The sequence below is a fragment of the Asterias rubens genome, chromosome 6, assembly GCF_902459465.1.
Source record: "Asterias rubens chromosome 6, eAstRub1.3, whole genome shotgun sequence".
In the NCBI taxonomy this organism is placed as follows: domain Eukaryota; kingdom Metazoa; phylum Echinodermata; class Asteroidea; order Forcipulatida; family Asteriidae; genus Asterias; species Asterias rubens.
Genome location: NC_047067.1, coordinates 20295161 through 20322060, shown reverse-complemented (window position 1 = coordinate 20322060; position 26900 = coordinate 20295161). Strand labels below are relative to the sequence as shown.

Here is a 26900-nt window from a genome sequence, read left to right as displayed (position 1 = left end):
ACGTTTAACAAGTCCGTAAAGAACACCTTTTTTTTTCTTTCCAAGAACACTTACCACTTGGGTTATAGGCCGAATTAGACTGTTCTGGTCCATAGGGGGCGCCAGACTGACCAGCTGTCGTGGCCTCCTTGTTCTGATTCTCGTGGTAGTGCATGTGGTACTTGCTGTAGTAATGACTGCTTGGCAGCGGGCCGTACATTGGGGAGGGTGTCTTAGGAAGATTGGAGTTGCCGAAGAGCGATTGCGGGGACCAGCCACCGAGGAAGACTGCGAAACAAAGGACGAGTACCTGCAGAAATCAACAACAAAGTTACAGAAAAACTGTTATAGACCTCGTCAAATTCATGTTATCCTCAGCGAAAATTCCCCCACAAAACAGCCCCTACCCCCCTTTAAATTGTTGTTATAAATAAATAAGCCTAAATAACATAAAAAGAGTGGCCGTCACCAATGTTTGTCCCTTGATATCAGAGCCAGCAGGAGTATGGTAGTACAAATGCTCCCCCTGAAGACGAGCAGAGTATTCTGTACGAATCACCGGTTCTTCCCAGAACCAAAATAATTTTATACATGGTTATACCCCCAAGTTTATACTACCGTAACAGTCAAATGCTCTCTTAATTTGTCATAGCTTTTGACAGAAAAATTTCTTTGGGGTCACAAAGGCATAATCCTAAACAATTTCTCCAATCAATTGTAAGGAAGTAAGTAAGTGCTTCTTATGGTAAACTGTTTTCCTGATTATGACTCCGACTTTGTCTGAAGTTTTAAACAAAACGATTCTCTTAAAATACTCTTGGTTTAAACAACCTGCAAGAAACACCATGGCAGACAAGAAACATACCTCCACAAACAATGAGCCTACCACTTTGCCTACCATAGGGGGACAGGATAGGCACACGTAAATGCACTCCCGGTCAAGCAAGGGGTCAATATACAAGTAAGTAACTCCACATTCAAGTTAGTAAGCTGTAAACCGTTGCTGTTTTTACTAAGCGATGATTTAGCCCCCAAAACACACGTTTAAAGAAAACCACAGAGTTGAAGTTTAACTACTTTTCAAACAGTTATTTGTGGCACTACTTCACTAGTTTCTCTGTTCAAGTAAGTCAAGGAGTAAACTACAGCTTAAGAATTCAGTTATACTGAACCGTCAGTATTTTCAATCTGTTGATAAGTTACTTAACAATGGTACAAAAACTTGTGAAAATTTTCACAGCATTGAGTACATCAATAATTTATACAAGAACCGTTTTGTAAAATATTATGATTTTTGACACATTTATCACTTTGTAAAATGCAATGAAATAATGATACCAATATGTCACCCATCACCAAAGAAACAACTATAAAGTTTGTGGCAACACCATGTAAAATCTCTTCCAATTTCTTTTTTTCAGGCTCCGAAAGAGCCTACACAAATGCAAAGAGTATAACATGGAGTTCCAACAAACTTCTTCATTCATTGCCAAGCTCCCTCATGAACAAATACAGAAGAGATGACTGCATGCTGTGAAACTAATCAACAAGTGCAGTACAACTGTACTATTGTTGTTCAGCACTTGGAAAAGGTCAGTATTCATCAACTCCCGCCAACCTGCCGTACAATCTCAACCTCAATATGATCAGGAAATTTATTTCATCTTTTGCAAACTACACAGAGAGTTCAACAAGGAGTTCAAGACGAAATAGACAAGTACAAAGCAAGCAGCCCATACCAGACTAGTCCTTGCACAAGACGTCAGTGATCATTGGATAGTGTACTGGGCTCGGTTGTAAATTTCTATAGCGCCCTCTTATGGCATTATTTAACCAACTTTACTTGCTCACACTAGGCTTGCACTCGCTAGTGCAGGCCAGTCAAGTTGGTTAAAACATACCGTAAGGGGCCTGCTGAAGCGTTTAACAACCGCGTGCAGAACACTGCTCCATTGTGGAGCACTGATGTCTTGGGGCAAGACTAAAATCGGGCAAACAAGAAACAACAAGATCAGACAACAACAAAGCAGACAATAACAACAAGAAACCAAAGAATATATTTCCTTTTACAAAAGAAATTCCCAATACCATCTACAGATGAGCAATGAATAAAGTCAGGATAAAAAAGGATAAAATATTGGCCCAAAATACTCCACCTGTAAAAAATCTACAATGAGGATGAGAGTGTACGTCTTGGCAGTTTAAGGAGGTATTATCTCCGAACCTTAAGCCCAGGTTCATGCTAGGGTGACATAAAGAAGAATAATAGAGAAAAAAATGTTTCATTTGTGCCAATAATCAGATTTGCTTTAATTTGCACCGAGTAAAGTAAAGAAAATTGATGGTAAATAAAGGAATGGCTCTTGGGTATGGCGAAAAAGCTGGGTTCGGGATTGCATATTTGTATTTTATAACGGTCAAAGTTAATACCAGGATTGGAATATGCAACCTGGGCTCAGTTTCATGACTCTGCTTCCCGCCGAATTCTGCAATCACCAATCTTCGCTTACAGGATAGGCGTGGAAATTGCCGCGCTATCTGTGTACAACCTCACTCAAGCTAAAAATCCTTGCTAAGTTGTGAAACATGCTTGAGAAGTAAGCGCAAAATTCCCTGCTTCTGTTAACGCAGATTCGTTGCTTCTGGTAACCAGAGCCATAACATTGGGCTCTGTTCAAGACAGGGTGCGTTTGAGTCGATTTAACTTGCAATGAAGAGGGGCCGACTATGGCCCTTTTTGAGAACAAAGCTTCATCTTTGGATTCGGCTTCAGGCTCCGTCGTCTCGTCTGAAGCCACGCGTACAAAGCCACGCGTAATTGTCCAAACAACTGAGGGGCCCGAGCCGAATCCAAAGCCGAGGTTTCAAAAAGGGTCATAGCCTCTAGACTTTTTGTTTCTTACCATCAGGCAGGTCCCAGATTGGGTTGAGTTGGCTTTGAGTGGTTTGGTCACTTTGTTGACGATGCTCTGGAGTTTCTGCAACTGAGCTGCTAACGTTTTGTTTGTCGACTCCATCGACTGTAGTTTCCGTTTGAGGTCGGTGTTTTCTTGTGTGAACGATTCCATTCTAAAAACAAATAACAGGTTTTTAAGACGGTTACTCTCGTGACTTTGGAAACGTAATTTAATGTTCAGTGCATCTCTCATAGAATCAAAGTACAAAGTAAACTATTCCTACCGAGCACTCTCTGGAGTTGCAAAGGTCGTAAGTTCGTATCCCACCAAAGTAATATACCTGTGATTTTTTTTCACAGAACTCGGATAAGTACTGAGTACACAGTGCTAACACACATCGGTTAGGGGTAAAACCATAATTCATGAACTTTAATCTAACATTAGAAAAACCACTCACAGACATTGAATCTGAGACAATTTGTTTTAGTTTCATAGACACAGGAACCCCTGATTCCTAGACAAAACTCACTTCCTTTCCAGTGCTTCTACGTATTCCTTCTTCTTCCGTCTGCTTTCCTGAGCTGAGATCTAGACAGGGGAGACAAAAAAAAACGAGGAAATCAAAATGAGAATATGCTACATGGTCAAGGTAGGTTTGTCTAGCCAAGATCATCCCCACCCTTCAAGGAAAGTTGTCATCGTCTTGGTTTTTATCGCTACATCTGATTGGAGACCCGCCCGTCTGATGGCCAAATAAAAGTAAGCATCAGACTTCGAAACCATCTACTACAGTTTGTCTTTGTCTGATGGATTTGTTGAGTTACCCTAAGAATTTGCCAACCTGATCAAGATTTAAGTTCAAGTAGACCTATTTCAAACTACCTAAGCACAAAATGGTATTGCTTAATATATCAGAAATAGTTTATCGGCCCAAATAACATTATGAAGGCAAGAAAGGTGTCTAAACAAGACCATGTATTGACACAAACTTTTCAAGTGTTTACATCTGAGTGGAGACCCCACTCGTGTGTAGGCCAAATCAAGGTAGGCTTTAGGCTTCAGTTTGTCCTGTTCGTTTTTTCAAATTACCTATTTTTATAATTTTTCCAACCTGCAAAAAAAACTTTATGTAGACTTATCCAAAACTGCCGGGACCCAATTTCATAAAGCTATTAAGCAGAAAATAATGCATAGCAAACTTCTTCACTATTAAGCGAAACATGAGTGGGGTATCAGTTCCAACAATGTAATTTTCATGGAATGTTGGCAGGGACCATGTTTCTGCTTAGCACTTGAGCCTTTCTTCAATCTTTGGATTCTGTACTCACTTTGTTTTTGATTTTCCTTCTGACTTTCTTGAGTGATTTTTCTTCGGCCTTGGTGAGTGGGAGTTTAGTTGGGATGGGGTATCCTTCGATCGTCAGTGTTCTCTTCTCCTCTTCAGTTAGAATAAGGGGGCCAGACTGAGGTAACCTCTGCAACAACAAAGACAAAACAACTGATTTATTTAATTGTATTTAGGATAAAGAATATGATTTATTATACTTAGAAGGTTTTGAAACTTTGCGTGGTGGAAGTATAACTAAGGGTGCTTCGCAGTAACACCATGTGAAAATCTCTTTTGAGTAATGTTGGTTCTGAAAAGAACCGGTGGTCGACAACTCAAGGTTTCGAGCAGTATGCTCTGATCATCTTCAGGAGAATGCTGGACCTTGTTGCTGGATGCTGATTTGCACATGGTATTACGGCAAACCTCTCTTTGTTATTTAACAGAGTGGTAGAGTAGATGCTCTAGAATGCCTGGACCCTGGGTTTGAGTCCCACCAAAGTAGTCTGCCTGTGGATTTTCTTTCTGCAGGACTCGGGGGAAAAGCACCTGTTATTGACCCCTTGCACACACGTCACACGTGGTGTCTGTGCCACGCTCACCATTTTGGTTGGCAGTTAGGTTTACATATAAACGAAGCGGCGCGTCGTGTCGCCTAAAATGCGCACTCCAATGAATAACGCACAGTGACATTGCCCACCAATATGGCGCATATAAGATTATTTGATGATGACGTCAGGTGAATTGGGTCAATACTAGAACTACCACTTAATCTTAGATCTTGTCTTTGTACTTCAACATTCAAAGCTCTTCTCAACACTTATCTTATGTCACAGTATTTCAAGGACTAATTTTGTTGTGTCTGTTTTTCTTTGTTTTGTTTTGTTTGTTGTTGGTTTGTATTGTGCCTTGAACACCCAGCAGGGTGGATACGTGCGCATTACAAGTCTTATTATTATTTATTATTACAACTTTTGGATTAATGATCGGGTTTTGAACTGGCTGGAACTTGTACAATGGAATTGCCCGTAAGCTTGGAGAAAACAATTCTCAGTCATAAGCCTCATTTATATTCCTGATGACAGTGACAACTCCCTGTCTGAAATAAGTATCTGTGTGTTGGTGTTCCCTGTCTGAAATAAGTACCTGTGTGTTGGTGAACATCGGCTGGGTGATCATGCGTGTGTGTGGCTCGTGTTTCTTGACGTATGCTGATAGCGGGCGGGGACTTCCGGGTTGTGAGGAGTTGCCACCGTCGCTGTCACTGGACATACTGCTGGGTGGGCTAGGTGGGAGTCCAAGTCCGTCAAGTCCTTTAGAATTGAATTAAAGCAATTTAGGGCGCATGGATATAAAAAGGCACAATTGCATGGACAACCAGGGGCCCATTTCACAAAGAGCTAACTTTAAATCAATCGTAGTTGCTATTGTTAAGTGTGATGTCACAATACAGATCACTTCGATTGTACTGACGATTTGTCTTGCTATAAATTCTATTGCTTTGAAAAAATCGGGCCCAGGACTATAATCGAACATAGGTCATGGCCATAGTTGTGCCAGGTCTTGGCCTTGGTGCCTCTTTAAAATTTTCCCATAGACACACAGTTTTTCCAATGGAAGTGCCCTTTGCAAAAAGAAAAAGAATCAAAAATGAAATGCCAGGCCTTGATGAGTAGTTGTATAGTATATCTTTCATTTAAAACAAACATATTATGCGATTACAAACTCTAGTTTAAACAATAAGTCGCTGAAATATTTTTGCGAAATATTCAGAATATTTTTGCAAAATATTCAGAATATTTTTGTGAAATATTCAAAATATTTTTGTGAAATATTTAGAGTATTTTTTGCATACCTATTGAAGAGGTTTCCAGTTGATAATCCAGCATCGGTTCCAGTTTGATCTTGATGATTTCCTGTTTGGGTTTGAGGTGTACGGTCTGCTTGGCCTCGATGGTCTGCCTTGATGGAGCAGGGACCAGCGTGGGAAGCGATTCCTTCAGGACGTAGTGAGTCTGCATGGGGTCGTCCATGGGTTCCGACTTGATGAGGAGGGGCTGGTTGGTCTCGGGGTCCAGGAGGGGGAGGTCAAAAGTGTCCAGGTCGTCTGAGATGGGGGTGATAAGAAGGGTAGCTATGAATTAATCATCCAAACCATGGTGGAACCCGACCAACCAATGCAATAACATGAAATAGATACACAGTCTGAGAAGCATTACTGTAGTAATGTTTCTCAGATTCAAAATTATGACCATAAAGACTTTTTACATAATTTATTTTTTACATAACCAAATTATTTCAAAGTTTAATGTTTTCTGAAAATGTTTTATACTATCAAAAGCTGCTGTAGGCAATAAACAACATTTTGGATCGCCATTAATTTTAAGAGTGAATAACCAAACCTATACATTCCCTTAAATTGTTTTTTTTAATGAATCAATGTTTAGAGAGGTGACAGCAGTCGCATCTCTGGTGGCAGTAATTGCAAACGGACACCAACACTCAGATATCTGAGAAACGATTCGCATTAATTGTTTCTCAGAATTAAATGTGAACATTTGTCAACACCATAATACTTCCGAGAAAAATCCTGTCTTAAAATAGTTTTTACTAGCAACAGCTGCAGTGTTTCTCACCATCAAGTTTGTTTATGGTCAATGCTTTTAGGAGGACCATGTGCGGAGCAAAGCTCCAAAACCTTAACCAGCTGCTTCACACACGCATTTCCTCCTTTCTGAAGATTATAAGAACACCTGTTTGCACATCAGATGCCTTATTTTTTAAGTAAACATTTATTTTAGGGGAGGCTATTTCAATTTGCTACACAATGTAGGTAAGAAGCTAGTATACATGTAGCAAGAATGAGGGCCCTTTATAGTACATGAAATGTACACACTTTGTTTCCACTTGGACTTCTGAAAATTATGTATCTATTTAGATTTTAAGTTTTTCAATTTCCAAATCTCTTGCGGCTGGGAGCCAGTTAAGGGTAGCACTCATTATAATCTTGGCTCCACAGGGTAAGAAGTGCCCTGAAACTGGGCGTTACCGTGTGCCTTAACATTCATCACCCAGTATTATACCTAGGTATATGGGCAATTCACATGAGTACAATTTGCCTGCTTTAGTTTGTTCAGTTAAGGCTATTTTTCAGAGTGTATTGGGAAAGGTCAACAAGCTGTTGGTCCTCACACAGCACCCACCTGGGTATTCGTTCAGAGTTCACATGCGGTCAGGGCAAACAAATTTACAGGAAATTACATAAGTGATGTTTCCTTGATGGTAGGGTTTGGGGTAGCATGTGAATGCATGCAGTGGAAACATTTGGGGTGGCTTGTGAATGCACGCAGTGAAACATTAGGGGTGGCTAGTGAATGCACGCAGTGAAACATTTGGGGTGGCTTGTGAATGCACGCAGTGAAACATTTGGGGTGGCTTGTGAATGCATGCAGTAAAACATTTCAAGGGGCACCAAGGCCATGACCCAGGGCAAGGGAGGCCATGGCCACAGGCCTGAGTGTAATTCCAGGCCTGTGAATGCCAGCCACTATCAAGGTTCTAAAAAGCCTCAATGAAAAATTGCCTTTCCAAGAACAAATTATAGAGGGCGCACTGTATTGCAAAACGCTCAGAAGCGGATTTCATGAAACGCAAGGATTAATCCTAACTCGAGTTAGGACGAGTAACCCGTCCTAACTTAGAACGTTATTCAATGCGTCCTATGTATTAGGATACTGAACTGGTCCTAAGATTAATCCTAAGTTAGGAGTTTGGTGAAATCGTCGGCTAGTCTGATAAGTCACACTCACCTTCTTCATTATAGCCACTTGATACAGGAGAGCCAGGCTCGCTGAGCGAGCTCAGGCTGTAACTGTGTTCTGTCTGGATGTGAGGGGTCGGCGAGGGTGCTCCAAAGTGCTTGTCACAGAGCATGGGGTCGTCGAAGAGAGTGTTGAACCAGTTGTCGTTCTGTACGTCCACCAGTTGTTCTGATAGAGGCTGTAATGAAAGAGACACGAGAGTTGGTAAATAAGTTTGAGGGGAATATTTGAATGGAATTTGATACAGAGAAATGAATAATCGTTAATTGCAGCTGCTTTCCTTTATTGCACACATGATTTTGTATCAATTTTGCACGAGCCACCATCATCAGTGAGAGCCAGTCAAGTTGGTCAATTGATGCCATGAGAGAGGCGTGCTATCTACAGCGAGCACAGTACACTATCCACTACTGATTACTGACGTCTTTGGCCAAGACTATGCAATACATGTACCATGGAGGTAGAAATGTACTATCATCATAAAATGCTTCACCTTCATTCAAAACATACTACGCATTTAAACAAAACTAGAGACAAGCATGGGGATCTGTGGTATAGTCTAAACATGGAGCAATTCACAAAGGCTAGTCATGAAACAATAACTCTAATCAGCAATGAATGATTCCCCATTACACAAGTAAACTTCATCATTAAGTATATTGTATTATAGAACAATACTATGTGGATATGTACTGGCTAATACACAGTAGGTCATTGGCATTGGGCATTTCCCATTCCCATTTGGTCTTCCATTCCACCCACACATCCACAGTTCAGAACCAGACATCCTTATCATTGATTACATTAAGTAGGCTAATAGTTTAATGGCATCTGTTTCAAGATAACCAGGGATGCAGGGTTGTTGCATAACACTTGTAGCAGCTCCCTTGGAAATGCCACAGGCTAGAATACCAGGGAAACAACAGCTTGCTGGACACTGAAAGTAGTTCATGGAATATAATAATTTCATGTTTGACCATGAAGCCAGGCTTGATCTGGAGGCAACAAAGGCAATTGCCTCCATGCCCCCTGGTCATTGACTTTGACGTCCTTGAAATGCTCCAGTAGAAATTTACAATTATCTAATAGGGTGCCCTTTACCAAAGAGAAAATGTCTTGGTGCCCTTGCCCTTTCAAAAACGAAGCGTATAGGCCTGATGAAGCTATTGACCCATAGTTGACTGCCAGAACTATGTCCAGCAAGCTGGTGTGTACCTGGTATTCAAGCCTGTTGCATTTCCAAGAAATTAAACCAAGTCTATCTCCTGGATGTTCTTTCCTCTGGGGTATACTAACAGTCAGAGGTATGCCCTATCCCAATGGTGACTATAGATACAGCTATGGCTGTTGCTTGTTAAGTACTTCAATGCACAATGGCGAGTCAGCCCATGGAGGTAGAATCTACCTCTATCACCAAGTCAGACACGGCTTCACAAACCCATGAAGAGTTAAATTGAAGATAGTTTTACTTTTCTCTATGGTTTGACCAAGAAGATTGGCCAGACTACTTTAGTTAACAAGAACTGTCCTGCTCATTAAGTTCAACCTAGGGAGGTAGGAAATCCGCTGGGACTAGTCGCTTTAATGGTTCAAGGTGAAGTCTCGTTAAAAACAACTGAACTGCAGCTGAGTGGGTTATTAGTCATAGTTGGTCTCAACATTTCGGCTAGCCTTCGTAAGGAAACACGGCCCCTTACTTAACCAGGAAAAGGCAACCTATTTTAAGCACAAGTCCCGTGCATTTTTAGACCCATGTTGATTGCCACAGCGCTGTCCCACCGATACTTTCTAATCCTCCCCAGAATATTTTACATTCTGTATCAGAGGAGGTGGCTTTCCAGACAGACTGAGTCTGGAATGTGGATCCTAAATAAGCTATGCAGTATATGAACCTGCCCTATATGTTGATTAAGCATGTTTCAGACACACGTTGTATCAAACAACTTCCTTTCTGGTTATATTAGTTTCGGAGGTGGCCGCTCTTGACAGTCAAAGGAGAGGAAGTATAGTTCACAAAGGTTCGAATAGATATTACTTTCCAAACGCTGCGGGTCGATCTCTACACATGTATAAGGATCTGAAGTAATTGGTAGTCGCCATAGAAACAATACATCAGGCCTTAAGCTATACATAGACTCGCTACAATGCTCTGAGCTTCTAAGAGAAATGCTGGAGGGACTTTGTCAAGTCAAAATGTGTTCTTGCCTATTATCATTGGCTGAGAGTCGTGCAAAGCACATTATAGTTTCTGTTTGCAAAGGCAAAGACACACAAATTAATTTCTTTTGCGGGATAAATGAAAATAAAAAATGATCGTTTGTTTTGTTTGCCTTTCATCATGTCACAATGTTCACGGAGAGGCAATTCTTTAAAAAAAAATCATGAATAAACTTTGTCAAATCACTATTTTTCACTAAGTTTGGATGGTATCATAGACATCAACAATTTTACAAAATTGACTTTGCATATTCATGAATGATTGGCAAATGATATGATAAAGTTGCCCAACTCACAGCAATGAGACAGCCCCTTTAACAACAGATGCTTCGTTTAATTAAACAGAAAGTCAACATAACAGCTTCCTTGGTTAGAATACCAATTATTTTTGCCGCGTTGTTAACATCTGGCATGTATATTTGAACAACCACAGAGACAAGAGTCTCGACTGCTAAAGTTCTACTTCCACTTCAAAATATCATAATTGTAATTCATAAGAACACTAATAATTAAAACCAATACTCTTTCATCAATATAACAACAATATACTATGAAATATAATAAAACATGACAAACGAACGAACTAACTGATGAACCATTCAAAACTCACTTAAAAAATGTTGCTGGTAGTGGATGGGAATTCAATTTATAAACAGAGGAATACTATAAATCCGCAATTGACAAAATATGTGGCTACGTGTATGATACATTGAGAATGTCTAGTAATGTATGTAGCAGGCCTTTATTCTTGGTTTTAAAATGGCAAGAGCATCAAGGTATTTTCTTCTTGGTGAAGGGCATCTTATGAGGGCAACCTTACAATTTCAAATTGTAAATGTCTACTGTAGCACTTCCAAGGGAACCAAGGCAATGACCAGGGGGCATGGAGGCAATTGCCTGCATTGCCTCCTTGAAGTATCAGGCCTGATGAAGACCATTTTCGTAAAGTCAGCGATCTTGTTGTGACATTCAATTTGTGGGTCCAGGGTCAGACCCTGCCCCCTGAGAAGTAATACTGGAACACAGGGAGTCCAATTATCAGTGTCCTTTACCCACCCATCACCCCCTTTTTCTCTATGGAACACTCCACATGGTAAAGTGGTTCCCATGACTCGACTGGCTGGACAAACACCTGTTGCAAGGATTGGATTGGAATGTACCATTTTTCACAGGGGTTACATAAATTCTCACACAGGACACCACTAATGGAGATTACAGTCGGTGCCCTCACAACAAAATAAAATGTTGTCTTGAATTGAAAATAAAGACAATAAAAACAGTTACGTACCAGCAGTTATCTGATAGACACAGTCAATGAACCATATTCATAAAAATTAACCTAAATTTTTCAAACAAGGGTTATGCATAAACAAGTAGGTGGTTAATATCAAAATACATGGTGGTACAAAATGAACATTTTCAAGGATAAAGCACAGATATTCCCCTCTGACAGTCTGGGTTTATGCCAAAATTCCCTCTTCGTCAACATTTACTTACGAGTGCATTTACTAAATTTCCAAATCGCTTGCGTCAACTGTTTGTTCTCTTTTCGGATCAATAATGTTAAACCGAAAGATAGACGCACGTACCTCATACATTAACAACTAAAGTTCAGTCTATACAGTCGGCTGTTTATAAAGTCTAACGAGAAGAGGTTCTGCTTACAAAGAGTACATTCTGAAGTCCCAAATCTCATTTCTACTTTATGTTTCTATATTTTTCCTGTTATAAAGAGGCCAGTCCCAGTGACATTGTTATAACAAGAGTTATACTAAGAGAAAGTGAAAACTGAATTCATGAGCAGAGGAGCGGAAGACTCTGGAGTTGATGATTAATTTTGTCTAATCCTAAATCAACTTGATTAATTTTTTCCTTTTCAAATATCGATTTGGAGCGGGACTTCTCATTTCCAGAACCAATTTATAATAATATTCTGAAGGGAATCTAGGTAACAAAATACAATTAACTTGGCACGTAACTGCAAAGTGATCACACTATGTGAACATAAAGAACTCATTTACATTCTCATTTGCCCAATAATATCAAATCAATTAAGCACAAAATTGTAAACGGAACATCAATATTGGTTTCCATGCTCCTACAAATAAAAGGAATCCAAAATATTCTGTGAATTCATCTTCTTAAAAAGTCCTGCAGTCTTGAGAATAAGTTGTCTGCAGTTATTTTGAATCATTGCCAGAAATTTCTATGGTATTTCAACAACCACTACCAATATTTCTTTCCCATGATCACACCATGGACACAATGCTGCACTGTCAGCATGTTGTTACCAACTCGCTGAAGGTCATGTGATCCATCGAGGTCAACGCGACAGCCAATAGGAAACCCCAGGAGGGAAATAGTGTGACCTCAACTTGGCAGAGGGGGGGGGGGGGGGTGAATGATGTATTGTTAATAATCAGATGGTAGGATTCCGCCGGACCTGACCACTCACCACATGTTTAGATTTTTTGTTTTCACTAGGGGGAAAACAAGACATACCATATTAGTGTGGAGCAACAACTGTTTTTACAATCAATGTTCACCATTGATTCATGGTTTGGTTTTGAGAAAAGAGGGCAAGTTGAATGGAATTGGAAATTTTTTCAGAGTGCTCGATTACTAACACTGCCGACTCGAGACATCTACTAGTTTCGTGACCTGACCCTGATTTTTGTGTCCAGGCAAACTTGTTCTGTTAAACCCATCCTTGAAATAAGAAAACATATTGTGAAATGACTTTTGTTTACTACAACTATTAACTCATATGTGTTTTATTTACACAATCGCTGCAATCTTGCCAAGTTGAACCGAATGTGAGGGATTGAAGCTGAAGTAGGAAACAAGAATAATATGCCTTGTTCTTTGCGAAATCCATCGGCCTCCATGTATGCTTCAAAACTTGATGGAAACAGTGGCTACTTGAGATGCGCATAATTACAACACGGCCAACGATCAGTTAATCGGAGTCAGAGCAAACAGGGACCTCATGGACACATGACTTGAATTTAAATTTGCATCAAAACCTTCAAACCTCACTTGAATTGCATTCATCACACGGCAAAAACCTTTGAGATTGACATTTGAGTTAGAGTTCCAACTGTTTATTTCTCTGAATGTAACTTGAGTCTGTGCTCTAAACATGTTTATAATCAAGCCTCTGATAAAAACCCTTGCGAACGAGAAGTTGAACAGAACAGTGTTCAACTAAACTTCACCACAGTCTCAGCTAGACAACCATGATCTAAGTCCATGATCTTCATTCAAATTCCAATAGTGATTCAATGTAAATTAGATGCAAATGAGCTACATACTCGCATAAAATTTGCATAATTTGTAATACAAATGAAGAAGAATGTGCTTGATGAACAGTTCATGACTTGGTACTATTCTCGGAAGTGACCACAGATGTTGTAAACATACATGTAGCCCTACATGTAGTCAAAATATTGGGTCCCATACCATCACATGATCCCAAAAGGTTTGTAACTAAAATGACAAACAAGTACAATAACACAGCGAATACAATCCCCATTGTACTCGCAGTGGACTTAGGACTCCTCAGGACAATGCTTTGATACTTTTTTTTGTTATCTACAATGGTGATTAGAGTCCTCTATTTCACAATCAACATAGTAATCACTTGTTGTATGGATATATATTATACATTACAAACAGTAGCTTTAGAGCTTTACTGTCTTACAACATGAAAAACTCCAAACAAAAAGCTTAGAAAAGTTGATGGAATGTTCATGTAGGTATTGGTAATGGTTACACACCTAGTGTTCAAACACTAGTTCAAACACCCCTTTTGTACTTTCTTTACCCAATACACAACTTTCCATGCAAATCACCAGGGGTTCTCGAAACATAGGGTTGTACGAACATAGGGGTGTTGGAACTTGAAGGAGTCACCTTGGGAACGGATTTAGAACTTGCAGTATAGAAAAGCACACTTGATGAAGTAGACCATGATCTGTGGTCCTTTCCTTATGCACCGACCATCAGCTACATGATTAAAATCTTATCAAGGCAATCAGAAAAAAAGCTTTGCGATCAGACCTCCTATTTACAAAATAGCATGAACTATTACACCGAGTTTAACAACAATTTGTTCTAAAACAAGATCAGATCTCTTATTTCAATTAATATTTCCAGACAGACAGACAGACAGACAGACAGAATTTTGGGTATCAACATTTGCCAATAACACGATTCACAAAACGCACCAAACCAAAAAATATTGCCAGACAGTAGTTACACCCGAATCCCTCTTTAACTATTCATCAAAACTACTCTTCCGTTAAAACTATTCTGTTTTAATTGTCCATTAAGTGCCACGGTTGGCCGATTCGTACACATCATTTCAAATCAGAACGTGAGCTTCAAATTAATAGGCCTAAATACCCTGTAGACCATATCGGAGTGAAGCGCACAACTTTAAAAGGACAAGTACTGTAGTGAGGTGGGTTTGGAATGCCCTGAACTTTTATAAAGACTGGCCAGCAAGACTGGTTTAAGTTGTCACCTCACTAGTCCATCACCTTCTTCACTGTGTCAATCTTTCAAAATTAAAACTGAACTAGCCAGCTAGACCATTAGATTTCTGACTGGTTGTTTTAACTGGCTGATTTGTTTTTCAAATTTTCTGCTTGCAATCTTTTGAAGCTGCCTCACACTTCAACCAATCCATCCAAGCACATTCCATCTGATAACAGGTTCAAAAAGGGTCAACGCAGCACATACCCAGATCTCAAGCAAACATTCTCCTGACAACCATTCACCACTCCAGAGTAAACTCAGACCCCACCCCTTTCTCGGAGATTCCAGGGCGATTATACCAGAGGGATAAGCAACTAAAGATGCTCAAACAAGCTCAAGGGGGGTTACCTTTAGATGTGTATTATGAAGGGATTACACTCAGGCAGACAGAGGACTCTTCTGAAAGACCAGGGACTTGTTTTCATCACCAACACAGAATGAACACAGCAACCACCCATAACTAGTCGACCAGTCAACCGAAGTAGCTATGGTATGCACCCATAGAAATGGGAGTGGCAGAGTTTTTACACTACAATACACAAACATCACAACAACCTTCAAGCCAACACCCTTTTTAAACAGTCTTTTCTCTTCGCTGATACTGCACAATAAATGTGCGTGTTGAGTTTTAACTTGTGTTCCGAACGGATGAACAGCCTGGTTGATGTTGACGTTTTTATTTTATTCTTTAGGACAATTTTTGTTCCCATCATGAAGCAATTTCAAGGTGACAAATCAAGGCAAGCCAAGGTCTATACAAAGGTGCATTTAAACTTTAAAACTTTTAGTATATTGATTTCATTTTCCATTTTTTCCAGAAATATTTTTTTCCATACGAGTAAGAACTTTTGAAAATAATAAGTTACAATTTCGTAATAATTCATCTAGTTTTTTTAAGAAAAAGGCAAGAATTTATGAAGTGTTGTTACCAAAATATTGCAACAATGATCACGATAAGAAATCCTTTATCTGCTCCGAGGTAACAACAAAAGTCATTTTGGAATTTGTAAACAACCTATCATTGACTTTGAACTTCAGTGCAACACTAAAAGAACAAAGTGTTAATAATATTGGCTTTGAAGGGGGGCTATTTTTAATAAAACAAAATAGAAGTTTGGTATCTGGTTTCAAACTCCATAACCACCAAAGGTTGTAAATCAATCTCTGGAATAGCCCAACTTGGATATTTGACCTCAGAATCAACTGTAAGTGTAACCAACTCTTCATAATGCACCCAGGGTCACTCTCGGCAGATAATGGTGGCTGGTTGGGTTAAAGGGACAAGATGCCTTGGATCAGGCGAGTTGGTCCATGAATAGTGTTTGAAACCAATTGTTATGAAATGCATATGGTTAGAAAGATGTTTTAACAGTTAGAATGAAATGATCCACACAAATATGCCTCAAATTTGCATGGCTTTCCATTTATTTTTACGAACTAACACGGCCAGCCATTTTGTTGAGTCAAAAATTTGACTCTACAAATGGCATGCAGTGTTAGTTCACCACATATAAGGAAAACTGTGCAATTTCGAGGCATTTTTGTGTGAATCATTAAATTCTACTTTTAAAACATCTTTCTAACCATATGCATTTCATAACAAACGGTTTCAAACATTTTTCATAGACTAACTCGCCCTATCCAAGACAACAGGTCCCTTTAACAATAAAGTCTTAAAAAAATACTCATATATCAGTGGTCTAACCCTCCATTGTAGCATTCCTCTCATAAAAAACCTCAACTACTCTGATTCGGTCAAGTAAGAAAACAAACCAGTTAATTGTCCTAGTTATTTTCAAGCATGAAATTTGGTCCTTGGGAAACCGTTTTTTTTTTTTCTCTCTTCTAGACCTAACAACTATTGAACTCTATCACTTCAATGACAAAAGTCTGGTCTGAAGACGAATTCACACAGTCTCCATTAATTCATGTGGTTAAACTGTGGATACTCTAGCAGACAGTTACCAAGTGCTGCTTTCATACCGTATTGATTTTCCAGAACACAAAAGTGAAAAGGGCTTTTATCAAGGGATCTCCCCAAAACCGCAATACAAAACAGTGTGATTCAGCTCCTGACCCAAACTGGAGATACTGACCATAGAAATAGAGGCTGTGCAAATCACTGCCTATTGGTGGTCCACCTTTCAGGTTAAGCCGACCGTACATTCCATCCTAAACCGTATTGATTTTCTAAACCATCAGTCCAGTCCTACTTTTCAACTTGACCCATTCACCAGCGACCCTTTCCACTTCATTGGCGCTCAAGGAAAAGAAAACTTTTGATCTGGGATTAAGAATCACTGATCTAATCCAGGGAAACAACAATCCTGGACTAATCCTGATTGAAAAAACCCTCAAAGCACCATCCCAAATTAACGTCATGCCTGACTCCTCTCTTCCACAGATTTTCACAAGTATGTGTGGAAGCTAAAAGCTTGACAAAACTTCAAGTTATGTTTCTTTAAGATGTCCTTCAACCACCCTGACATGTTTCTTACACACTTGGCAAAAGTTCCACAACACTGAGACTAAACAGGTATATTTGTAATGCTTTTAAAACATTCAAGAACATGGCTGGAATTACAAGGAGGCCATGGCCTCTGTTGCCCATTATCTTGGCATTGGTGCCCCTTCAACAGTTTCCCACATCCTTGAATCTTTTTAAATGGAAGTGCCCTTTGCAAAAAGAATGTAAATGGCCTTGCCCTCTCAAAGATGAAATTCCAGGCTTGCAAGACACCTACACATTGCGACCTTTAATTGTGATACCAGCAGATGCTCAAGAGGTGTGGTTTTGGATTTCTTCCAAACCAAAATTACTTCCCAGAAATATTTTTTTTTTACAAAGGAGACCAAACAGTGAGCACTTTCCACAAGCTAAAGACATTAATACATGTACATGTTTTTACTCAACTGATCGCTCTGTTTTAATATAGAGACCCTTTTTTAAGGTGTGGACGCTGATTCTTCAAACATGGAGGAAAGACTTTATACCTTGCTTCAACCGAACCAAGGCCCATGCTTTAGCCAGCAACGTACTAGAGCCATTTTGACAAATCCTACCATGTAGGCATAATGTTATTTTAAATGCACCCAAAAATGGTTGCTTTTTACAAGGCAAACTTATCTAGCATGGATTCTTCGTTCAGGGGATCGATGAAGGGACAGTCTCTGTTTTTACAACAAAAAATAAATAAGCACGCTATTTAGCATGATCAGTTGCCATGGTAACTCAACCAAGCCAGGAAATTAGCTTTATCACAAGGGGAAAGCCGTCCATACAGGCGTGTAGAACAGTCAGCCAGTACCTGAGTTTCATGTTAATTGTGTGAAGTCAATTGCAGTATTAAGTTCGTTTGCACTTCAGTTATAAACCAGCTCAAGTAACTCAACAAACACGTGAATTACATTGATAATGTCTGCATATTGCAAAGGCCTGTGTGCTCCGATTTTAAAAGGGCAAGGGCACCAAGGCATTTTCTCCTTGTTAAAAGACACCCCCTTAGAGGAAATTGCACATTTCAAGGGCCTTAACTCAATGACCAGGGGGCACGGAGGCAATTGCCTTCGTTGCCTCAGTGAAGTATCAGGCCTGATTCAGTCAAACTTGAGCACAATTCATGTTCACTTCCATCACACCTAATGCTGATCAGTTTCATTGAGACTCAATTAAGCATGGACTTTGACTCTACGCATCGCACGTCTCAACCACCTTCACACTTCAGCCCTACGCTTAACCACAACTCGTTCTACATGTGTCCTCAATACCACTGGAAAATGTATACATCCACTTTTCAAACATAAAGTGTTTAATGTTGTTGTGGTTTTAATATTCATGATATAAAATTCAAACGTGCGCCCTCATAAAATGTTCAAAAGATGAATCGAAGATCAATGTATTATTTGTAATTTAATACCCATCTCAAAAATGCAAAAATACCTAAATATACAAATGGATTTCAGAATGGAGGTTGAGTGTGATAGTTACTGTAACGTACGCACATGTTCTGGTGTTTGCACCTTTTCCATAATCGGGTCTTTTGTCTCCGGCGTTATTTGTATGCGGCCGGGATTTGGTTCGGGGCCAAACACATGTTGGTTACTGGGTACTTATACGTCATTTAAAATTTTCAACACTGTATCCGGCTGGCGGCAGCAGTGTCACAACTGACGCAAGAGACAATTTGCGTTTGTAATCAATAGAAAGGGAACAATGCTAAACCAAACACGGGCCTGACCAGCTGGGCCACTATGGAGTGTGCTTAAGCGGCTCAAACAGCAAATTGAAAATTCACTGGACACAGGTGTATTCATTTAGGAAAAAAGAGAATTCTGTATAAATTATTTTGTTCCCACTACATAGAAGGCCTACACACTGCACATAGGATTTTCCTGTTTAACAAAATATATAAAGTACACATTTGCAGGATATGAATTGTGTTTTACAAAACGGTTATTTGTTTTATTATAAATAATTTACAGGAAACTTAGTTTCCTTATGCATAGATATGAATTGGGTTTTACAAACGTTTATTTGTTATATAATAAAGGAAACTTAGTTGGCTTCATCATTTGGTTAATTATTTGTCCAATGTGGATTTTAGATTCAATGTTTGTAAATTAAACTTCAACTTGCATTTTGAGCAGATTTGGCACACCAGGTGTTTCCATTTTCAGTAATGTACTTTTCTCAGACAAACAGATGAATGAATGCAATGAATGTAATTTGTGAAAAAAGCACAAAGTAACACAGGGAATTGGTGCTATGTGTGTCTTACTTCTGAACCATACTTAACTTTCAATCATAGCAAAGTTCACATTGTAATTAAGACCAATATTTTTTTTAATAACTACATGTATCTTGAAAAATTCAAACAAAATTTTCAAGTCTAGACGTCCATAGCTTTGGCTTAGTGTCAAAACTGCTCACGAATCCTCATCCCTCTTTAATTTCAACTTCCTTTAAACAACAAAACACCGTGTGTGTACAAAATCAGACAAGTATGGTCGAAACCACATGCCAGGACTGCTGTCTAGACAAATAGGCATTAATATGTTAAACAATTCAAGTTTGATGGGAATGGTCCAGAACTACACACACCAGAAACTTCAAGCCTGGAATTTCATATTTAAAGGTGCAAGGCCATTTTCAATTTTGACTTCTACTTGAAAACGGAAACTGTCTTTGGGAAACTTTTGAAGGGGCACCAAGGCAAAGACCAGGAGGCTATTGCCTGGGACTCAACACTTCATCTGGTTTGTAAATTTACGAACTTCAAGAATGATTACGTTCAAAGACTTTCAAAGGTGTTGTTCCCTTGAAAACTGCAATCAGAAGTCCAACACATAACAATTTAGTTTTTAAGTTTTTTTATATAACCATATAGTCCTACCTATGAGTAGCACCGCATTATTCTGCTTATAAAAGTGGTTTAAAAAAAATATAACAAATAAAAATAAAAATGGAATACCCGCAAACACAACTTAGAAAATACAGATTGTACTTGTACAATATAAGACCAAAACGAAATTTATAAACAAGACAATTTGAGATTGAACTTCCACAACCAAAGTTTTACTGTCCCCTGGACTAAATGTAGTGCATCATTATCATAAATAATCAGTAGTCTTTAGCTAGCTAGGTCATCAGTGACCTTAATCTTAAGCAAGGTTAAATTGAGGTGACTTTTTTTCTCTCTCTCGCTAGACATGATGGTTTAGTCATCAAAACAAGTCTTTGGTTCCCACCCTATAAGGGATCTCCTATTCAGGCTGGCTGCTGGAGGGTCAAAAACCCAATGGAGATCTAGTATCCTTAGTTTTGGTTTCATTCACAGGGTTCACAACTTCTGTAATTTGTAATAATTCATCCATTGAATACCATGCTGTGATGTATAGAAAAGGCTAAACTTGTGCTGACTTTTGTTAGAAATTTCACAGTCATTGACCATAGGAAAACAGTTTACAGGAAATTCTCAAACCAAGTCACTTGTGCTGACTTTTTATTTTGTATTTCACACATACATGTATTGACCATAGGAAAACACAACTGTTTACACTACAGGAAATTACCAACCCAAGTCAAATCCACAAAAATATGAACATAACTAGGGCTTACAAAAAGTCTTATCTTGAAGAAGTTATATTGAAAACAAGTCTGAACTTGAAGTGTTTAACTTTAACCCCGATACTATTTCTCCTTTTTTTTTGGGGGGGGGGCACCTCTGTGAGAGAATTTTAAATTTCTACAGAAGGATTTTTAAAGGAGATAACATAAACCCAATCCCATTATTTGCCTTTGTAGTGTAGTAGTATCAGGCCTTCAGGCATAACACATGCAGTGCACATTGTTTCATTTTATGGCTCATTAATTTCCAATCATGTTCCGCCCACTCAATAGTCCCAGAGTCAGACTATTTTGTTGAAATGGAACCAAGTGTAACCTTCCCTGTACCCACCCAAAACATCACCTCAAATCATAGCTCTATGCTCAAATTCACCACTCAACAAATAAAAACAAGATCAGCTACTTTTTTGACAAGCTCAATATATTTCCCCCCAATTTTTTGTTGAAACGAAATCAAGTGTTGTAACCTTCACTGTACCAACCCAAAACATCACCTCAAATTCGCCACTTAAAAAAATGTCTGCACATGAAAACAAGATCAAATAATATTTTGACAACCTCAATATTTTTCCCGAAATTTCTTGGCAGCGAGCATTCATGCTGACATCCACAGTTTGCCGTTCATCCTGTCTGGGTCAAAACCCCAACTGACACAAGGATGATGAAACCACCATATGAGATTGCAGTGGTTTGATTTTCTCAAGGTGTACCACATCAAACCCTCACTCTGCGATCAAACAGTGTAACCTCCGACAACCAGCAAGGTCTCCTGACCTCACGCGACCCAGGATCCTTGACCCCCCTAGCTGGAATCTGACCCCCTAGCTGGAATCTGATTACCTTGCAGAAAGCCAACACTCGGTAGCAGCAGTAAACCCCTTGCTAGAAATTTCGGGGCATGCGTCCGTTTTACCACCAACAATAAACTTCGTAATTTTCACACACATGGTGTCCAGGAGTGTCAGACTTTAATTAAGACATGATTTAGTTTTGATTTAATTAATAAGTAACACAGAAACATGGTTTATTTGAATGAATATTTGCAGCAGTTCCAATCTTAAAGTTCAACTTTATGTCCAGTGCACGATTCCATAAAGCTGTTAAAGCAGAAAATACTACTTGACAAATTTCTTTTCTAAGCAAAAAATAAGTGGGGTACCATTTACAACAAAGTAAACTCTGGCTGATAACCTGTTTCTGTTTCAAAGCAATACTTTTCTGTTCTAAGCATTGTTATGCTTACAGGCTGTTATTTTTATGGTAGGCTACATGGAAACAATTTAAAATGCATCAGTTACTCAATCTTAGATTGTAAGAAGCAATATCGACACTGACTTTTCAATAAAAGTTTCAGTAGTTAGTTTCCTGCTCAATGATTTCACAGATCAACAAAGTCTGAATGAATGGTTCATTTCAGAAAGCACTATGTCATAAACAGTAACCCCCTCCCGCACACCACTACGTAGCCAGACCATATGTTACTTACGTAAAACAATACTCAGCACATTGAACATGCCAGCATGGTCATGAAACCCTACCCAGTCAATTCTATTAGACATTGCACCCCAAGTGCAAACAGGAAATGAAACCGAACTGCAACCGAATGTCAATAATTTGAAACCAAATTCAAACAAAATGGTACTAGGTTGTCCTGTCACCACATAAATGAATCAGGCAAGTCTTGGTATGCAAAAACTAAATACACCATATTATACTTGCAAACAAACAGATGCTTTCTTGAACCAGTACAACACATCAGGCCTGTATGCTTTGTTATGAAAGGGCAAGTGCACCAAGATATTTTCTCCTTACTAAAGGACACCCAATGAGGAAATTCTAAATTTCTACTAGCTTTTAAAGAGCACCAAGGCAATGACCAAGGGCATGGAGGCAATAGCAGTTAAATATGAGGTTTTAATGAAACCAAAGAGAGCATATCACTAGACTTAACATTGCAACACACTATTTGAAACATTTTCTGACAAGTTGCAGTCTTCGTTTACACTCAGCATCTTGGCCCAACCCCTCCAGAAAAAAGTATCTTCAATGACGTAACTCCTGCCAGACTGAAAGCACAAGCGCTTTCACAGAGAATGAGAAATCAATTGAATGGGATGGGTGTGTCAATAATAGAAACTTCACTCCTATTCATTCGTAACAATCACTCTCAGTCAGTCAGACTTACTGCCTACTTTGTATCAACCATACGAGAACTACTGGCGGTACATCGGGTGAATGCACGTTTCATGGACACTGACTGGTACAAGTTTGGTTTGTGGACATTAAGTGTCAGCCACCAATATTTTAGCCAGGATTTGGTAAATGGGTGTCCAAATTTCCTGAGAATTTAAAAACTAGGTGTACATATTGCTCATTTACAATACAAAATACTTGTTCATGAAAATCCAAATCTAAAACAGGATGTCTAAAAGACACCCAGACACACCTCTGGCTAACACAGTATGACAGCCACAATTTTCTAGGTATCTGTAGGTTACCAAGTTTAAATTGTGGAATATGAACAAGTTCCAATGTTTAGAAGTTTCCCAATCGACTTATAGAGCTTGAAGTACATTGCATCAACTTTAAATGGATTACATTGTAGATTCAAATGCAATAGGTTCAAATGAACAATCAAAACTCACGCTCGCTCAAGTTGTGTGGCCTGGACAAATATCAAAGTGAAGTACAAGTAAATAAACTATGAATTGAAACTTAAGAGTTGACCATACCAGGCAGAATACATTTTGTGTCCAAGAATGACAAGTTGACATTTAAAAATATGTACGCTGTCGCTGATGTGTGTGAATAATTTCCCCCCAGTAGAGCTATGCATCACTGGCTGGGATGGGAGAAACATATAATGTAATCAGTTTCATACAACATTGCACTGACTACTGACCAAATAAAATAAAAGCATTGCCGTTATTGATAAATTTGTCATCTCAATTCAAGTTGAACGATGGTTAGTAGTCGCACACAGCGGATACTGCTAGTTAACTGGCCAAGGATTCCCACATGTGATTAAATGCTATAAAACTGAAGCGTTTAAAACCACATCCTGCTATTCATAACAAACTGCTCCAGTTCTATGGGGAGTTTCCTGAAGTAGCATTTCTTAAAGATCAACATCAGAAACAAAGGTAACGGTTTACTGGTGTTATAGTGTTATGCTTTAAAACACTGACAGTGTAGGCAGGTGGCCTGGAATAGAATGCCTGACCCTTTGATAATGTTTTTCTTATTTAGGCCTACTGGCCCCAGTTCTTCAAACTCATTCATATTGGCAATTGGATATGAATGGATTTTGGAGTAAAGATTTTTATATAATATTTTATCAACACTACAACAGGACATTGCCACAACATACAATCATGCATACAATCATGCAAGAAAAAACCTTTAAAAACACCAACAATGTCCTACAGCGTATGTAAAACTACATTATAAATCTAAATAAAAAGATTCTCCCTTTCCTAAATTTTTACAGCAAGTTCCAATACATATACATGTACTTGATAAATTTAACAAGCAGTCCCTCAATTTCGGTCACTTTATTCAATCTCTCCACCTTGACCCAAAATACTGAATTCAGTTCACAGGAAGTCAAACAGAAGCCAGTGCCAAAAAACTTTGTTCAAAATTCGCACACAACAATGAACGGAAATAGTTTGATAGGGAGTTCACCCTCCATTGAAGAAAGCGCCTGATTCACAGTCTAACACTTTCACAGCTAGCCATGCGTGAGAGGAGATGCTAGAATTCATTATTCAACAAGTGCTATTGAAAAGCAAGGTTCCCATAGATACAATAGTAGGGTAGGGTTTACTTGTGAATGAAGTGGGCGTAGTCCTCCATGTGTTAGTAGTGTGTGTGTGTACCATGCTGCATGGCTCAGCAAATATCAACTTTCACACAGCATACACATGCAACAATATGGTTTTGCTGTACCAGCAAAAGTGACACCATGCATGTTGTTGACAGTTTATTTTTAAATGATTGCGTTGGAATCCATTTTAAGCTTCATGTGATGGCAGATCAACTTCCGTTTCACTCTACTCTAAACAAAATAGTATGCAGCAGATAGTTTCAATGATGCTGTGACGAAGTTAGACGTTACTTCTATTTTCTCATATTTCAATTATGACTATTGGACATTTCAACTATTATGCTTTATTACTCCAGTCTGGAAGTGGAACTAACTAACTAACGTCATTAGTAACAACAATGGTCGATGAATTATTCTACTATCAGTCTCGATACTGTGAAGACTGAATGGCAATTTTTGTAAACAAGGAAGAACTTAGATTTAAAAAACATTGACATAATTGAGACAGATATAGTGGGGGGAAACACCCCACGTTACCACATTTATGGATTGGACACAATCTTGTATATTGCTAATAACTTTCACCAGATTATAGTAGTTGTCATATCATCATGGAGGAAGAAAATGTAGAAAGAACTGGGTACTGGAAGAATTTCTTGACATCATCTTCTTTCACAATCACACATTCAACAATGCTATTAATGGAATTATTTACTTGTCTAACTTTGATTCAGTTTTTAGCTTTGATAGCCTCTAATAACTAACAGATATTTCCTTGTTCATATGTAATGTTAATGTTTCACTTTCAGACGAATGTTATTTGAAATACATTTAATAATAAGTTTCAACATTGCAATTGTTAAAATATTTCCTTCATAAGTTTCTTGACGTTCAAGTGTAATTTCACACATTCATGTGACCTATTGTTTATGTGTAAATAGAATTAGAATTATTATATCTAATATGAACTAACATTGAATTATAAATATAACTTATTAATACAAAAAAAAGAAAAATACAATTTGTTTGTTGACTATTTTTTTGAACAAAAATCAAAAACACAGCTTTCCAATGTTACTGTATAAAAACACAGGATCGTTAACACAAATAGTGTTTCGAGTGATACGCAAAGATCTGAAGATTAAATTTAAATTGTGATAATTTAAAACAATTTGTGCAACAAGTTACAGCATTCATGATGATGTATGGTACATGATGTACCACCACAGTGCAGTGTTTAAAATGTCTATGCCTAGTTTAATAATAATACTAAACAAAAGTAATAAAACTTCCAAAAAATTAACAAGCGAAAATTGCTTCAATTATTCACAAGGACAGACATTAAGAACACAGTGACGCTTTATTGCTGTTTACATCTGAGTAATAAACTGTTTATTCATGGTTTATCAGACGAAAATATGGAGAGACGCCGAACCATAATATGTAAACTGTCTGCTGGAACTTGAGCTATTTTGTATGCAAAAAAATAACAGAATTCCTACCACATTATGGAACACGTCGGAGTCCAGAATGTACTTGAAATCACTCTCTTCACCCTCGTAAAGACTACTTCCACCAAGAATGTCATCCATTGCGATGCTGTGCCGCGGTCGTTGGTCGGTCCGGTCCGAAATCGGGAAAATCTGGCAGGGTCTTCGGACCCACTTCTCTTGCTTTTGGTTGATGTCTGCTAGAATAGTGGACATAGGTTTATGCGCTGAGCGTCAACACGTACGGATATATATTTCCTGCAACATCCTGTGCATGTACTGCGCACATGCACGGACACTTACTTATGCAAATTATAACCCCGCGATGCACAATGACCTTTTGGTGGGCGGACGGAGGCCGTTCTAAAAATCTATGACTTTATGTTGCTGACGAGGGCATTTTAACATTGTTATATTAAAAAAGTGGGTCTCTTTCTTGACATTTTGTTAATCAAATGTATGTTGCAGAAGAACTTCATTTGTTTGTGTTGATTTGCAATTTTCTATCGCCATATGGACACAGCTTGTAAAATATGAGATGCAAATCAGCATCATTTTCGTTCGTCGGTGACGCCACGTCTTCTACACAATAAACAGCTGTAGCCAATGGGATCCCTCCGTATTTCTCGTAAAACTGAATATTCATAATTTGATGCAAGAACTTGATCTGT

At 38.7% G+C, this 26900-nt stretch overlaps 1 protein-coding gene across 1 annotated transcript in view; it reads right to left on the bottom strand.

The window, feature by feature from the left end:
• LOC117291455 (cyclic AMP-responsive element-binding protein 3-like protein 2) overlaps positions 1-26465 on the bottom strand; it is a 30170-nt gene extending 3705 nt beyond the window's left edge. Inside the window, exons 1-8 of the mRNA XM_033773151.1 lie at positions 26242-26465; positions 8013-8202; positions 6059-6310; positions 5350-5516; positions 4205-4351; positions 3406-3464; positions 2883-3048; positions 55-289 (exon numbers count right to left, since the gene is read on the bottom strand). Of these exons, the coding sequence (XP_033629042.1) occupies positions 55-289; positions 2883-3048; positions 3406-3464; positions 4205-4351; positions 5350-5516; positions 6059-6310; positions 8013-8202; positions 26242-26445 (1420 nt within the window). The 5' untranslated portion in view covers positions 26446-26465. The remainder of the gene's footprint in view (positions 1-54; positions 290-2882; positions 3049-3405; positions 3465-4204; positions 4352-5349; positions 5517-6058; positions 6311-8012; positions 8203-26241) is intronic.
• Positions 26466-26900: the final 435 nt, after the last annotated feature.